Source organism: Protopterus annectens, chromosome 16.part0 (assembly GCF_019279795.1).
Source record: "Protopterus annectens isolate FY-2018-M chromosome 16.part0, PAN1.0, whole genome shotgun sequence".
NCBI classification, from domain to species: Eukaryota; Metazoa; Chordata; order Ceratodontiformes; family Protopteridae; genus Protopterus; species Protopterus annectens.
The window spans coordinates 17,964,649-17,982,180 of NC_056750.1; the positions used below are offsets into that span (position 1 = coordinate 17,964,649).

The 17,532-nt window shown below is 40.2% G+C and overlaps 1 protein-coding gene across 1 annotated transcript in view; it reads right to left on the minus strand.

The window, feature by feature from the left end:
* GTF3C5 (general transcription factor IIIC subunit 5) overlaps positions 1-17,532 on the minus strand; it is a 761,534-nt gene that overhangs the window by 257,480 nt on the left and 486,522 nt on the right. Inside the window, exons 9-10 of the mRNA XM_044058829.1 lie at positions 10,231-10,256; positions 3,459-3,541 (exon numbers count right to left, since the gene is read on the minus strand). Of these exons, the coding sequence (XP_043914764.1) occupies positions 3,459-3,541; positions 10,231-10,256 (109 nt within the window). The remainder of the gene's footprint in view (positions 1-3,458; positions 3,542-10,230; positions 10,257-17,532) is intronic.

Below are 17,532 nucleotides of genomic sequence, written 5' to 3' on the forward strand. Positions count from 1 at the left end.
AAAGTTTCCCCAAAGGAGTAGTCTTCAGGGGGAGATGCTGAGGGAATAGAGTCTTCAGCATCAGAGTCTTCATAAGGTGGAAAAGTGTAATCCTGTTCCTCAGAAGAATCTGAGGAAATTGAAACCTGGTCAGAGGAAGCATAATCCTCCTCTTGTCTTAGTCTTTTATCAGGAGGGGGATGGGAACCCCTGATTAGGGTAATCAAATCTTCAGCCATCTTAAGCATCTGTTTCTTAGGCATGGGGCCTTGAACTGTAGACTGATGTACAGTCTTCTTTGGTTTTAAACTTAGCATAAGATTTAATGGTGAGTGTAGTCGGTCTGAAGACACCTTCTGCAACCGAAGGTGTTTCCACTGCACCGGGGTCTACTTCTGCTCCGGTGTCGGGAGGGCCTAATGAAGATGGCTGCGTCGGCCTAGTAGACTCCGCTTGAGAATCCGCAGCTGTCTGGGGTTCCAGTTCTGCGGTCATCAGGGGCTGCGTCTGCGTAGGCGCCTCACTGAAAATCGGAGAACCGGCGATAGGCCCAGCAGAGGCCTTGGAATCTGGCTTGTTCCTAGGCTGCCTGTCCTTATCCTTGCGTTTTTTATCCATGCCGGTCGTCGGCTGCTCCGACGGCATGATATAATTAAATTTCCTACCAAAGTATTGTTGTGCAAAGTCAAAACGGCATTTGATAGTTTGTTTATTAAACCTAGCACAAAACCGACAACCTGTGACGTCATGGTCTGGGCCTAGGCAAGGAATACAACAGGAATGGAAGTCCTTATGAGGTATTTGCTTACCACAAGAAATGCAATGGTTAACTTTTTCTGACATCGGACTGAGGCAAGAAAAGGTTCCCCAACAGGGTACTTAGCTTTATTGAAGACTTCGGACTGAAATTCGAATCGAAAATGTCAGGTGCCAGCCGACCGGCACTTGCAAACTGCTTCTGCTTCGGGCACCGCGTGGCAAGAAAGACTGGAGAAAATGTCGTCGGATGCCTCTTGTATACCCCTGGCGCACTGACATCAGGGAAGAAGTGACAGCAACTGACGCCGGACCAAGACTTTGGAATTCAGGCAGACTGCGGGACTGCCTGACGGCAGGATAACCCAAGTGTGATGACTGCAGCAGGGTACCACGATGAACATCTGACAATTTAAAGCCCTTACAGCTAAGGTAGCAGCAGTGTAAACTTTTTTCCCCATCTGTTCAGCGACCTAGAATCCCTATCCGAGGGAATAGGGTTTTTAGCAGTAGAGGCCTTGACCCCTTTGGGACCCTGAGATATTGTTTCTGGGTCAGCAGCAGGGTTTTTATAAAGAAATTTATGAGAGTCTGGAACCCTGTAGTATTCTGTCTGACTTAACAGGTGCAGAAAGCAAAGAGTCAGGAGACAGGCTGGACTCTGAGAATACATCATCTACAATGCCTAGAACAGATGGAACAGCAAGAGGTCAATGCTGGGGTAGTAGAAGAAAGTCTCTGAGCCTTTTCTTTGATTCTGAGTAATCTTGGCTCTCCCAGTGGAAATGCTCCCTCATAGTATGCAGGGTTTCCCCAAAAGAATAATCCTCAGGAGGAGAAGCTGAAGGAATAGATTCTTCAGCATCAGATTCCTCATAGGGAGGCAAAGAGTATCCCTGTTCTGAAGAGGAGTCAGAGGAATTGGAAACCTGATCAGAGGAATCATATTCTGTGTCTTGCCTAGGCCTCTTATCCGGAGGGGGATGGGAACCCCTAATCAAAGTAATTAGGTCTTCGGCCATTTTAAGCATCTGTTTCTTAGGCATGGAAATCTGTCCAGGAGAATGCTGTACTTGTTTCTTTGTCTTTAAAGCTGTTTTAGTCTTTGCCTTGGAAGCTGAGGTTGGCTTAACATATAACTGTGTAGGTCTGAAAACACCCTCAGAAACCGATGCCTGCTCAGCGGCTCTGGACCCATCTGAGGGAATAGTTTCCGAGTGTCCAATACCCTGAGTATCCAGAGGCCTAGCCGACTCCATGTGGGAGTTGGTAGCAGCCTGTGGCTCTGAGGTAGCGGGCGTCAGGGGCTGCGAAAGCGTTTCACTGAGAACCGGCGACTGGCCTACCAGAGGCCTCATCGGCTTTGGACCTCGGATGCCTGTCCTTTTCCTTGCGCTTTTTTATAAACTCCAGTTGTCGGCTGTTCCGACGGCATTATATAATTAAACCTTCGGCCAAAGTAATGAAAAGCAAAATCGTACCGACGCTTAATAGTCTGTTGGTTAAATCTAGCACAAAGCAGACAGCTGGCAACATCGTGGTCAGGGCCTAGGCAAGGAATACAGTAAGAATGAAAATCCTTACGAGGTATTTGCTTCCCACAAGAAATACAATTGTTAACTTTTTCTGACATTGGTCTGGAGCAAGAAAAAAAGTTTCCCCAATGGGGTACTTAGCTTAGTACTTAGCTTTACTTAAGACTTCGGATCTGAAATTCTATTTCGAAAATCTCAGGAGTCGGCCAACCGGCACTTGCGAACTGCTTTTGCTTGGGCATCGCGTGGCAAGAAAGACTGAAGAAAATGGCGTCAGCTGCATCTTTTATACCCCTGGCGCACTGACGTCAGGGAAGAGGCGACAGCAACCGACGCTGGACCAGGACTTTGGACTTCAGGCCGACTGTGGGTAGCCTGCCAGCAGGATAACCCAAGTGTAATGACTGCAACAGTGAAACACAATGAACATCTAGCTAATTCTGACTGTGGTTAGTAGTGGTGGTAGTACAGTTGGGTTAAGAGTCTAGGTTGGGGGGAGGTAAGGGTGGGGGTGTTAGTCTGGATTAGAACAAGGACAAAGCCAGTGCAAATTTAAGTGGAATTTGAGCACAGTCTTGAAAAGGCTGCTGGAAGGTAGAGTAGTTATAGTTATATATAGTTATAGTTTCTAGCCTTTTTTCTAGGCAGAAGAACTCTGAATCGTTTGGCACTTTGTTATACTGCAGCTTTCTCGATGCTCCTGACATAGCGTGTTGACAGCACCCTTAAACTTTGAAAGCTGGCTGGTCACTCAGGCAGGACCCAAATAGCTTAGTCTACTGCAACAGTGATCTATTGGAACATCTACTGTTATGGTAAGTTTAATATACAACTATACTTTCTTGCTATGCATTTTCTGTGTGCATTTACTTTTGATATGCATTTTTGTTATCATACGACATATTATTCACTGTTATTAATTTTTTTTTGTATTATGTACTTTGACCTTCTACAGTCTGGATCGTTGCAGAAATGGGTCAATGGACTAGTCCACTTACTCAGTTACCCAATTTCAATAATATAAATAAACTTATTTTAAAAGTGGACAGGACAAGCAACACAAGATTTTGAAGGATATGATGGCAGGACTGCTTAAAAGCTAGATGCAACAACCAAGTATCGTGGAACAGTCTTTGTATGCTTATACTGATAAGTAACAGAAATTGCCATAGTGATGATAATTAATACCTTTCAACATCCAAATCACAAAGCTGATAAAACATCTGTCGGTAAGGAGGTAGCGTCCCTTCACGGAAGACATATGCATACTCCTAAAAATCCAACACCATCAAAAAGAAAAGAAATGTTGTTAATTCTGTTAGGAAGTTTCCACAATTAATGACAGATATTGCACAGCTTTTTCTTACTTTTCGTAGGATAACATGCACGAGCACAGATATTAAATAAAGATGACACTAAGCATACTGCTTATGAGACTTTGTAAATTCATGCTTTCTTATTCATAACTCCTTCCACATGCATGACATCTCTGCGACTGTTTCAGTCTCCAACACATCATATGGCAGTGTAACCGTGAAACCCATTCTATCTTCCACTACCCAGTGAAGAACAACTTCGTCAGATTTAACACTATCCCTATAATGTCACCCATGTAAACCAGCCTTGGAATATACTTTTTGCAGGAAACCAGTGCACTAGGTACTGTATTACTCTGAAAGTTTATGCATTTATTTAGCAATTCTTGGTTATTTCACAGACGCAGACTGCATGTAATCTTACAAGCTATTATAACCTGCGTTGGACATTTCCATTTACAAAATGAAAGCCGACTGCAAAATGCTGAATTCTACCCACTAAAACTAAGGAAATGTTCCATCAGCATGATGAAAGCTACTGCCTAAACTAGTACCACTCAGAATAATCACTAAACAACTAAGTGAACGTACATTACAGTGTGTGTGTGTGTGTGTGTGTGTGTGTGTGTGTGTGTGTATTGGGGGGGGATTACGGATTACTGTGATGCTTGCAGTGTTTTTAAGATGCGTCTGGAAAAACTTTATAGATGAACATTTGCGTGCAGTGTGTGTGTGTGTGTGTGGGGGGGGGGTCACTGTGATACCTACAGTATTTTTAAGATGCGTGTGGAAAAACTTTATAGATGAACATTTGCCTGTAGCACTGGGCTGATTTAACCTTTATAGATGAACATTTGCCTGTAGTACTGGGCTGATTTAAACTTTATAGATGAACATTTGCCTGTAGTACTGGGCTGATTTAAACTTTAAAGATGAACATTTGCCTGTAGTACTGGGCTGATTTAAACTTTATACATGAACATTTGCCTGTAGTACTGGGCTGATTTAAACTTTATAGATGAACATTTGCCTGTAGTACTGGGCTGATTTAAACTTTATAGATGAACATTTGTCTGTAGTACTGGGCTGATTTAAACTTTATACATGAACATTTGCCTGTAGTACTGGGCTGATTTAAACTTTATACATGAACATTTGCCTGTAGTACTGGGCTGATTTAAACTTTACAGATGAACATTTGCCTGTAGTACTGGGTTGATTTAAACTTTATAGATGAACATTTGCCTGTAGTACTGGGCTGATTTAAACTTTATAGATGAACATTTGTCTGTAGTACTGGGCTGATTTAAACTTTATAGATGAACATTTGCCTGTAGTACTGGGCTGATTTAAACTTTATACATGAACATTTGCCTGTAGTACTGGGCTGATTTACACTTTATACATGAACATTTGCCTGTAGTACTGGGCTGATTTAAACTTTATACATGAACATTTGCCTGTAGTACTGGGCTGATTTAAACTTTATAGATGAACATTTGCCTGTAGTACTGGGCTGATTTAAACTTTATAGATGAACATTTGCCTGTAGTACTGGGCTGATTTAAACTTTATAGATGAACATTTGCCTGTAGTACTGGGCTGATTTAAACTTTATAGATGAACATTTGCCTGTAGTACTGGGCTGATTTAAACTTTATAGATGAACATTTGCCTGTAGTACTGGGCTGATTTAAACTTTATACATGAACATTTGCCTGTAGTACTGGGCTGATTTAAACTTTATACATGAACATTTGCCTGTAGTACTGGGCTGATTTAAACTTTATACATGAACATTTGCCTGTAGTACTGGGCTGATTTAAACTTTATACATGAACATTTGCCTGTAGTACTGGGCTGATTTAAACTTTATAAATGAACATTTGCCTGTAGTACTGGGCTGATTTAAACTTTATAGATGAACATTTGTCTGTAGTACTGGGCTGATTTAAACTTTATAGATGAACATTTGCCTGTAGTACTGGGCTGATTTAAACTTTATAGATCAACATTTGCCTGTAGTACTGGGCTGATTTAAATTTTATAGATCAACATTTGCCTGTAGTACTGGGCTGATTTAAACTTTATAGATCAACATTTGCCTGTAGTACTGGGCTGATTTAAACTTTATAGATGAACATTTGCCTGTAGTACTGGGCTGATTTAAACTTTATAGATGAACATTTGCCTGTAGTACTGGGCTGATTTAAACTTTATAGATGAACATTTGCCTGTAGTACTGGGCTGATTTAAACTTTATAGATGAACATTTGCCTGTAGTACTGGGCTGATTTAAACTTTTTTCCTTTGGATCTACCATGCTCTTCCATATTCCTTAACCTGTAAATATGTGCAACTACTGACCTTTCTATAACAAATATTCATCTCTCTACACACTCTAGTTTACTCATTATTGCAACTGCATGTATAGTGGTCGTTAACTGCATTTAATTACTCCATGCCATCGCCTTCCTGTTGTCTATATCACACTACATGTATTAATTCTCGCACTGTTATGCAAACATCTTAATTTGTTTTGACTCTGGAAAAACCTAGGCTAGGTCTGAAAAAGGTCCATGCAGGTCAGTGTCCCTTCCTGGACAACAAATACAGGGATAAAAGTACCACATAGATATTGCTAAAAATACAAATTCTTCATTCTGTGTACATCACAAAAATTATGCGACAGCACACACAGTATTTAGCAATTATTTCCTTTATAACGTCAACGTTTTGTAAGCTAGTACATCAAGTGCAGTTTGCTCAAACACTGAAAAAAGCTGGCAAATCTACAAGTCTTAACTTTGTGATGGACACATCTGTAGAAAAAGAAAAAACAAAAGGCTCATGTAGTGATACCAAGGAACTTTGGGATACAGAAGCAGAACAGAAATATCCAAATAAAACACGAGTAATTTGTTAAGTCAAAACCAATGTAAATATTATCAGACTGTAGACACAGAATTCACAACAAACAGAACAGTTTAGCACTTTCGTCCCTCTAGCTTGGGACTTGATCAGAACCATTGATTTAATTAAATACAACCTTTATATAACTTAAAACTGGTCATGTGACACTATTAAGACTTTAAAGCAACATTACTAGGTGGTGGTGCTGCGGTAGCATTGTCGCCTCACAGTAAGACGCTGTCCGGTTCGATTCTCAGCTAGAGCATCTTCTGCGTGGAGATGTGCGTGAATGGGCGTACCTTCGTTGAAGGTTGTGTGTCAGAACTGGCAACTCGGCACGTAAAAATCTACCGCCAATCATTAGCGGACCGGAGTTCCCCTGTGGCAACCCCTAACCGGGAAAAGCCGAAAGACAACAACTAGAACCTATTTATAAATTAGTTGCTCTGAGCTTCACAATTGGTGCAATGGAAATATGTTCATTTAATCCAGGTATAGTTATAGCTTTTAATCTGAACTGTCAAATCATTTATCTTTTTTTTCTAATTCTGTCTCCCATGCACCTCCTCTTATACACTTAGGAATGAACAATTTCAATTATACCAAACAAACAGAAAATAAATCACAGTGCTGTCAACACGTAAAGGAATATAACATTTAATGAAACAAAAACAGATGAGGGCTTTCAGTTAAAACCTTCTTCAGATCTAAAATACCAACACAGCAGAGACTAATTAAAAAATCATGGACCCACTCAGATCTTGCATTGAAGCAGACGCCCTTTTAGTTCAGGTTTAAGTGTGTGTGTGTGTGTGTGTGTGTGTGTGTGGGGGGGGGGGGGGGGGTTGTAACCTTTTAAGCCTGGTAGTTTATCTGCTTGAAACTGTGCAAAACAACACAGTTCAGCAGTCTCTGTATAATTAATAATAAATCCACCACTTATATTAAAAGTCAATGTTTGCAGAACCAAAAAAAGTGAAGCTATGTGTTGTAAAGTCAACTACATGTTTCACTAATGTATTATTGGTATTTTTAAGTCACATATGTCTAACATGCTGAAATACCCCTATCTTTAAGTCTCCTGTTGGTTTTCCTAATATAAAAATGGGTATATTTATTACAAGTAGTAATGCAGTTTAGTTTAAAAACAAAACAGTGTAAGAAACTTCTCTGTGTGGAAGATTTTCTGTCCATATATTTCTAGTTAATCGCTGTATATTAATCAGATCACACAATAGTAGTAGAAGTAGCGAACGTAAACTTGTCAAGTCAAAAAGTAATAGAAAATATATAATTCTACAGCATTACTAAGTATTTGAAAGTAATCCAAGCAAGGCAGGCTGTCTGTTTCCAGTCGAAAATCCTTTATTAAGTACACAGACAAGCGATCCAAGTAAAACAAAAATACAGTAATAATTTCCTCACAAGCTTTCTAAATATATATATACTTTTTATCAGGCATGGGAGTGGTTTATTGTGCTGTAAAACAAAGTGCTATTGGTACACATGTTAAATTCACATCCCTTCCCCCATCAGTGTGACATTCGAGCTGGTCCTGCCTTACCTAGTAGCTGTCATAATAATATATAGCCTTAATGTACTTTAATGGTACATCTTATTTAACCAAATTATTAAGTAGATTATTAAGTCTGTGATTTTACATGGCTGGAAATATATCAACCTTAGTTCATTTTGCGATCAAAAATTATATATAAATATATATATAACTGGGACATTGTCACAGGAAACCCTTTTCTGATTAACATCTTAGGTGAAGCCCCATCATTTGTTTATAGGAAGGCCAGGAATATTAGAAGTTTTGTTGAATTTAAACCTAGACCATGTGAGAAAAGCACTAAAAGATGTGAAACTAATTGTACATTTTGTATATTTATACAGCAAGGTGATAGTTTTTATTGCCCTTATTTAAAGAAGATCATTAAAACCAGTGCAGGGGGTGACTGTAACACTAAAAAAGTAATTTACAGGGCACAGTGCAATGAATGTGATGCATTCTATGTGGGCAAGACTGTAAATAAACTCAAGCGAAGGATTTCATGTCATCTGTCAGAAATCTGCTCTGGATGTAAAAATAATGCACTAGCCAAACACCTTTCTCTTCATAAAAGACACACAGGTTTTAAGTTCCAGATCCTGGATCGCATAGACATGGGTGATCTTGAAGGAGACATCCCGAATATTCTGGAGAAACATGAACTCATGTGGCAATTAAAGCTGAACTCTTTTAGAAAGCCTGGACTAAACTATTACTGTTCAATTAAAAGTGCACTGGAGCTTAGAAAATTGCCACATTGTTTACATGACTAATTGTATTTTATTTTATTTTTTTCTACAAATTGGTTTTAAATACCATTTTAAATCATTTGAAATTTAAGTGTATATTTTGTTTCCATCATCATACATATAATTTTTTTTATTTTTATTTTTTTCTGGTTCTTTTTTCCACTTTATTCAAAATGATGGTAATAACAATACTAACTAATTATACAATTATATAGGTTTTAGGGTTCTTGTACACAGACCTGAAGAAGTCAAGAAGGACGAAAGCGATTTGTTAACAATAGGTTATGAAAACAGAAACTGATTTTTACATGCAAAATGTATATATATATATATATATATATATATATATATATATATATATATATGTATATATATATATATATAATTTTTGATCGCAAAATGAACTAAGGTTAATATATTTAAAGCCATGTAGTATATTGCCTTGTATAAAATCACAGACTTAATAATCTACTTAATAATTTGGTTAAATAAGATGTACCATTACAGTACATTAGGGCTATATATTATTATGACAGCTACTAGGTAAGGCAGGACCAGCTCGAATGTCACACTGATGGGGGAAGGGATGTGAATTTAACATGTGTACCAATAACACTTTGCTTTACAGCACAATAAACCACTCCCATGCCTGATAAAAAGTATATATATATATATATATATATATATATATATATATATATTTAGAAAGCTTGTGAGGAAATTATTACTCTATTTTTGTTTTACTTGGATCGCTTGTCTGTGTACTTAATAAAGGATTTTCGACTGGAAACAGACTGCCTGCCTTGCTTGGATTACTTTCAATACTTAGTAATGCTGTAGAATTATATATTTTCTATTATTACTTTTTGACTTGACGAGTTTACATTCGCTACTTCTACTACTATTGTCTGATCTGATTAATATACAGTGATTAACTAGAAATATATGGACTGAAAATCTTCCACACAAAGAAGTTTCTTACACTGTTTTGTTTTTAGACCCACTACACTTTAGTGGGTTGTTTTGACACTTCGGGGATACCACGGAGATTACTTTTTTTTTTTTTTTAATGCAGTTTAGTTTCATGGTGGTACATCTGCATAAAGCTTTGGAATGTATTTAGTATGAAAGATAGGATGTTCAAATAAATTATTATTAATATATCCACAGGCTTTGCATAATCTGCATGGATATGTACTAATTATTTGGCTTAAACCTTCTTTCTTAAAAGGATAGGGACGACAGTCTTTGTTTGAAATTCCTGCTATTCTTAAAAGGCGTGGTTGTTAGCCAGCTATTAGCGTCTTTAATGCGCTCATCCAAAATTAAAATCTTCCAGTTGTTCCTAACAATCTTAAAAATATTCCCATCACTATTATAAGTTAAAACACCAGTCGTACGAATATGTTGATTTTGACTTTATCCACTTTCACCTTAAGAGACGAACATGTGTCTGTCCTGGACAAAGGCCGCTCTTTTATCCCAGCTGCCCATTCTAATCTTGCTGATACAATTATTAGTCAAACTTTTTGTAAGGAATGTGACGTTAAAGACATTATATGCTTTAAACACTTCACTACTCTGAGCACTCATTCCAGGCTTGTTTTTTTAACAGATCAGCACGCAACACTTTAGCTTTTTCACAAATCATGGCCTGTGAAATACTATCACCATCTGTTTTTCATTTACCTAAATCAACAACAATTCTTCCACTTCCTCTAGTGTCTGTGATCTTTGTTTGGTCAAACCTTTAGCAATATCAACCGGTTTGACTTTCACGACGGTGGAGATGGTTGTTCTTGGCATTTGGTATTTATAGCGAGATCAGACACATGGATACCACTCTCATATTTCTCTATTATATTTTTTTTCGGCTCTATCGTGGTTCTAACTAATTTTCTTTTCTGTTGGCTGTTATCACTAGTCTTCTAAGGACCCATGACTGTACAGTACTGTACTTATTTGCACAAAGAACAGCAAGCAAACACAAAAAAGTATACAGCGGACCAGTTCTAGAAAAAGCGATGAGTACCAAGGAAATGAGAAGTACAAAGATGATTTTTTTCTAGTCAAAATGCGACAAATACCGAATTTGACGAGTTTAGAGGCCAAAGAGTACCAAGGTACCACTGTATACATACATTTTACACACACACACACACACACACACACACACACACATATATATATATATATATATATATATATTTTTTTAATATGAGTTTTTTTTTTAAATGATTGTAACAAACAAATAAAAGCAACCACCAACCACAGTGAGCACCAAGGTCCTTCCAAACAAATGTTAAACACATACAAAAAACAGCAGGTGGACCCAGAAACGACAGCAAGGCTTGTAGATGAACCAGTCTTTAATTCACAAAAAATAAGGACACAAGCACTTTCATAGTATCACTACTTCATCAGATGTAAATCACATTAACAGAACCCCTCCTTAAATACCATTGAAATAAGTCACATGTATCACATAATTTGTAAGTTTAAGAGACGCGCACTATAAGCAACAACACTTATAAAAGCATGAAAAAACTATTAAAAACATTATTTCATACCATAATTAATACATCAATATTTAAAATAATTCATTAAAACAATAACATTCATAGAAGCACACATAAAAACATGTGCAAATAGCACTTTAAAGCACTAATACATAACATACTACCTAAAAAGTACAGTTTTGTACCTACCATAAATGTAGATGTTCGAAGATCCACATTGCTGCAGTCCTAACACTTGGGTAGTCCGCTGTCCTTGGTCGGCCCGAATATCAAAGTATAAGGCTGACGTCGGTCAGGGCGCATTTGACTGACGTCAGGACACAAATGCGCATGACCGACGTCATATTCTCAGTCTTTTCTTGCTCCAGATGTCAGAAGACCCTAAAAATAAAGGTCAAAGCCAAAAGACAGCAAACAACCAACCAACCACCCCTGCACTAACTATATGTACAATATATACAATATACACAAAATGTACAACCCAACCCACACAACCGCCTCTAACTACAGAGGGGAAGGAGGGAGGGTAAATTGGACTGCAGCAATGTGGATCTTCGAACATCTACATTTATGGTAGGTACAAAACTGTACTATGTTCTTCATCTCACATTGCTGCAGTCCTAACACTTGGGTAGAATCCCAAAGCAGAGGTAAGGGAGGATGGCTAACTACAAGGAAACAGGAGCTGCCAAAATGCCCTGCAAAACAGCAGTGGCAAAACCAGCCCTGGACTTAGAGTAAAGTGGCAGGTGATAATGCCTAGAAAAAGTATGTACAGAACTCCAAGTAGCTGCCTCCAAAATATCCTTGGTTGCCACTCCCCTCAAAAAAGCTGTTGAAGTGGCAGTAGCCCTAGTGGAATGAGGCCTAATCCCAGCTGGAATCTCCTTGCCATGATGGGAATAACAGAAAGCAATGCAAAACCCAATCCACTTAGAAATAGTTTGTTTTGATACAGGCTTGCCCTGAGAACTCAAGGCAAAAGAAACAAACAACTGCTGAGACTGCCTGAACCCTTTAGTTCTGTCCAAATAATAACGCAACTGCCTGTGGACATCTAAAGTGTGCAAAATCTTTTCCCCTTTATGTTGGGGATTTGCATAAAAAGTAGGCAAATGAATAGTTTGGTTTAAAGCCACACTAGAAACCACCTTAGGCATAAAGGAAGGATTAGTACGTAATGATACCCTATCCTTATGGAAAATCAAGAAAGGCTCAACTGCCATAAGGGCCTGCAATTCAGAAACCCTTCTTGCAGAGGTAATGGCCAACAAAAAAGCAGTCTTCCAAGATAAATATTTCAACTCAGCAGTAGCTGCAGGCTCAAAAGGTTGTAGAGTGAGTTTCTCCAACACAAAATTGAGATCCCAAGCAGGAGTAGGAGCTCTTCGTGGGGGTCTTATATTCTTTGCCCCTCTAAGAAATTGCTTGAACAAAGGATGAGAAAACAATGGTGGGTTGCAATCATAGTGAGCTGAAATTGCTGCAGCATGAACTTTAATAGAAGAGAAAGACAAACCTTTGTCCAGTAACTCAGTAAGATATTGAAAAGCCACACTCAAATTGGGCTCAGAAACATCAAAATCTTTTGCTGCACTCCAAAACAAAAATCTCTTCCATTTGTCTGCGTACACTTTCCTTGTACTAGGCCTCCTAGCTTCCAAAATAACATTCAAAACTTGCTGAGGAAGTGGAGGCCCGCTTTGGTTCAAAACAGAATGTGCCAGGCTGTTAGGTGCAGAGAGTGAAGCTTGACATTTAGCAAATGGCTGTCCTCCTGCGACAACAGGTGTGGAATCGAAGGCAAAGGCCATGGAGGCTTCCGTACCAGACTTCTCAGTAATGGGTACCAGTGTTGTCGAGGCCAATCCGGAGCTATTAAAATCATCCTTGGCTTGTCCTGTCTGACCTTTAGAAGCACCTTTGGGAGGAGAGGCAGAGGTGGAAAGGCATATACATGAAGGTTGCTCCAATTGAAAGAAAGAGCATCCACTTTCCAAGCTGTGGGATGAAACCTTTTTGTGCAAAACTTTGGCAGCTGATGGTTTAGTGGAGAAGCGAACAGATCTATGTCTGGAGTTCCCCATGACACTGTCAATTTCTGAAATACATGAGGATCCAATTTCCACTCGTGGGGATCCATAATTCGTCTGCTCAACACATCTGCTAAGGAGTTCTGTGCTCCTGGCAGAAACCTTGCCTGAAGATTGAGCTGTAAACTGAGAGCAGTCTCCCACAAAATCATTGCTTGCCTGCATAGTGGATAAGAATGTTCCCCTTGCTTGTTGATGTACCACATGACAGTTGTGTTGTCTGTTAGAATCAACACCTGTCCTGGAAGAAGCAATTCCTTGAAAGCAATTAATGCAAACTGGACTGCTAACATCTCCTTCATGTTGATATGTAGATGTTGTAGTCTGACAGGCCACTTGTTTTGTATCCACTTTCCATTTAGATGAGCTCCCTAAGCTTTGTCTGAGGCATCTGTCGTTAAAATCTGACTCGCCTCTGGCCGGGTCACAGAGAGTCCCTTGTTTAGGTGACATTCCTGAGCCCACCACAAAAATTCCTTTTGAATGCAAGGTATTATTGGAATGACAGTGTCTAGATCCTGGCAGTGCTGTGTCCATACATTTTTGAGATACCATTGTAGCTTCCTCATATGCAGTTTGGCATTGGGAAGCACCAGAATACAAGATGCCATGAACCCTAAGGCTTGAAGGACTGTCCTTGCAGTCAGCCCGGACTGATGAGATAGTTGATGGAAGTAAAGGGATAGACTCTTTTGTTTGTCCGGGGTTAAAAAGGCCATCTGGGATGCTGTATTTAGTCTCACACCCAGAAAGCACATGTCTTGAGAGGGTACTAGACTGGACTTTATTTCGTTCACAGAATACCCTAGGCATCTTAGCACTGCTATCACAATCCAAATGATGAAGAAGCTCTCCTCTTCCTTGAGCCAGAATCAGGCAGTCGTCCAAATAAGGATAGATCTGTATTCCTTTTTGTCTGAAGAAAGCTATCACTGGAGCCAGAACTTTCGTGAACACTCTGGGCGCAGTAGATAAGCCAAAGGGCAATGCAGAGAACTGATAGTGAGAAGTCCCAGCTCGAAAACGCAGATACTTCCTGCAACTTAGTCTGATAGGAACATGAAGGTAAGCCTCCTTGAGATCCAAAGTTACCATCCAATGATCTTTGCCCAGCAGAGGTAAAAGCTGCTGCAACGTCAACATTTTGAACTTGGGAATGTCCAGATAAGTGTTGAGGATAGATAAATCCAAAATTGGTCTCCACGTGTTCCCCTTCTTTGGTACTAGGAACAGGCGAGAATAAAATCCTAGGCCCACTTCTGGCAGAGGGACCGGCTGTATAGCCCCTAGTTGGAGCAACAAAGAAACCTGTTTGTGAGCCTCTAGTCTTTGTTGAGGAGGAACGTCTGGCATGCCTTTGAAAGGAGGCAAGGTATGGAAATAAAACCTGTAGCCGTGGTGAATGATATCCAATACCCATTTGTCCTGGGTAATTAAACTCCAATTTTCTTTGAAAAGTGCCAACCTTCCTCCCAAAGGTGCTACCAGACGAGCAGGCTCTGGCAGCTGAAAAGGTAGGTCATTGGGTCTGCTGACGAAAAGACTGACCCCTGCCCTCACCCGAAGCCTGTGAAGGAGAACTCCCTGTTCTAGGCCTGAAAGAGCCCTGAGCTCTGCCCTTACCACGTCTAGATCTACCCCTAGACTGTGAACCATAAGAAGGATATGTCCACCCTTTAGTAGGCCAATTTCTACTAAACTTTGGAGGCTGGACCTGCAAAAAATCTTTAACAGTCTGCATAGACTTAGCCTTGTCTTCCATTTTCTTTAAGACTGTCTCAACAGGAGGACCAAACAACACGTCAGATTGTAAAGGAGCATCTAAAATCCTTGTCTTAACATGTTCAGACAAATTCTGATCCCTCAACCAGGCGTGCCTGCGAAGGACTGACCCAGTAGCAGCCACCCTAGACGAGGCCTGTACAGCATCAAAACAACATTGCAAAGAATGCTTACCCACCTGTTCAGAAACATGCACTAAATCTTGCAACTCCTTACAATCAATACCTACTGCCAGAGCATCAACCTTAGATTTCAATAGTGAAAGGAGATAATTTTGGTATTTCAACATGTGAAACTGGCAATTCAGAGCCCTCATAGCAAGAGTGGAAGAAGTATAGACTTTCTTTCCCCATCTATCCAAGGCCCTAGCCTCCTTGTCTGCAGGAACCGGATTCTTAACAACAGAAGCCTTAACACCTTTAGGCCCCTGGCTAACAGTCTCTGGGTCTGCCCTAGGACTCTTAAAAAGATACTTATGAGCTTCAGGCACCCTGTAATACCTATCCGGCTTAACAGGAGCAGGAGGCAAAGAATCAGGATTAAGAGAAGCTTCTGTAAAAACATCGACCACTACATCCAAAACAGGAGGTATAGCCAAAGGCCTATGCTCGGGTAAAAACAGAAATTCCCTAAGCCTTTTCCTGGAATCAGAGAAGTCCTGACCTTCCCACTTAAAATGCTCCCTCATGGAATGAAGAGTTTCTGAAAATGAAAAATCCTCAGGAGGAGTAGCAGAAGGAGTAGAATCATCCACATCAGAATCAGAATAAGGAGAGTACTCCTGCAAGTCTTCAGCCGAAGACTCTGAAACATCAGAAGCCTGCTCAAAACCCCCCAGCTCAGGATCCACCCTAGGTCTCTTATCAGGAGGGGGCATAGAACCCCTAATCAAAGTAATCAAATCTTCTGCCATTTTAAGCATATGCTTCTTGGGCACAGTACCTGAGGAGCTAGGGGTAACACCAACTGAAGCCAAACCTGGCCTGCCCCTGGGGGAAGCCTTTGAAACAGAAGGAGAGGGCCTAGCCACCTTGGGAAGGGAGGGGAGTATAGTAAGATGAGAAGCCCCCTCAGCCTGACTAGTCTCCTGAGAGGCCACATCCTGCAATAATAAGGTCTCACCCTGGGAACATAAAGAAACCTCCGGTGGAGCCACCGGCTCCACCGACACCTCCAAAGAACCGGCCTGGTACAGACGGTTCTTCTAGCCTAGGCTTAACTGCCTTGTCCTTGCGCTTCTTCGAAGAAGCGGGCGTCGGAGCATCTGACGGCATTTTATAGTTGCACCGCTTCCCAAAGACTAATCTTGCACAATCCAACCTTCTCTTTATAGTGCGTTTATTAAATCTAGCACAAGAGCGACAGCCAACAACGTCGTGCTCAGGCCCTAAGCAAGGAATACACAAAGTATGATAATCTCTATGCGGTATCTGTTTCCCACAAGAAATGCAATTATTAACTTTTTCTGACATCCGGTAAATGACTGAGGCAAGAAAAAAACAAAATATTCCCCAACGGGGTACTTAGCCAACTTTGAACTCGGTCTGAAACTTCTAAATCGAAAAATCTCAGAACGCCAACCAGCACTTGCAATACTGCTTCTGCATCGGACCATGCGGCAAAAAAGACTGAGGATATGACGTCGGTCATGCGCATTTGTACCCTGACGTCCTGACGTCAGTCAAATGCGCCCTGACCGACGTCAGCCTTATACTTTGATATTCGGGCCGACCAAGGACAGCGGACTACCCAAGTGTTAGGACTGCAGCAATGTGAGATGAAGAACATCAATTCATTTCCTCTTAAGGGCTCTTAGCCTTGAGTTTAGGTCTCAGCGGAACTCTGTCATTCAGGCCATGCCCAAAATCCCACCTCATCCTAATTATCCATTTTGACTCCAACTGCTCAGTTTGATTCCTAATATCCCTCTTTCTATAACTTGTCCAATTACTAAAAATTTAAAATAATGTGTTGTATCAGTCTCCGATACGTGTTTAGAGAGAGCACTCACTGTATCATTCTTACTTATGTGGTAGTAGTGTTCTCTAATTCTGTCCTTTAATGCTCTATCCGTCTTACCAATGTAGAATTTTTTTACATGTGATACAGTGTGCCAAATAGACAACATGGAAAGTATTGCATGAGGCCTGAACACTGAACCTATAAATTCTATCCTGATCAGGGTGACTAAACACCCCACTACTATCTATACATTTACAAGCTTGGCAATGCCCACACGCTGAGGTACACCCCCCATGTACACTAAGCTGCTTCTGTTTGGGGTAGCATAACCGTCTCTTAAGAGAACACATTTTTATAAACAAATGGTCTTACA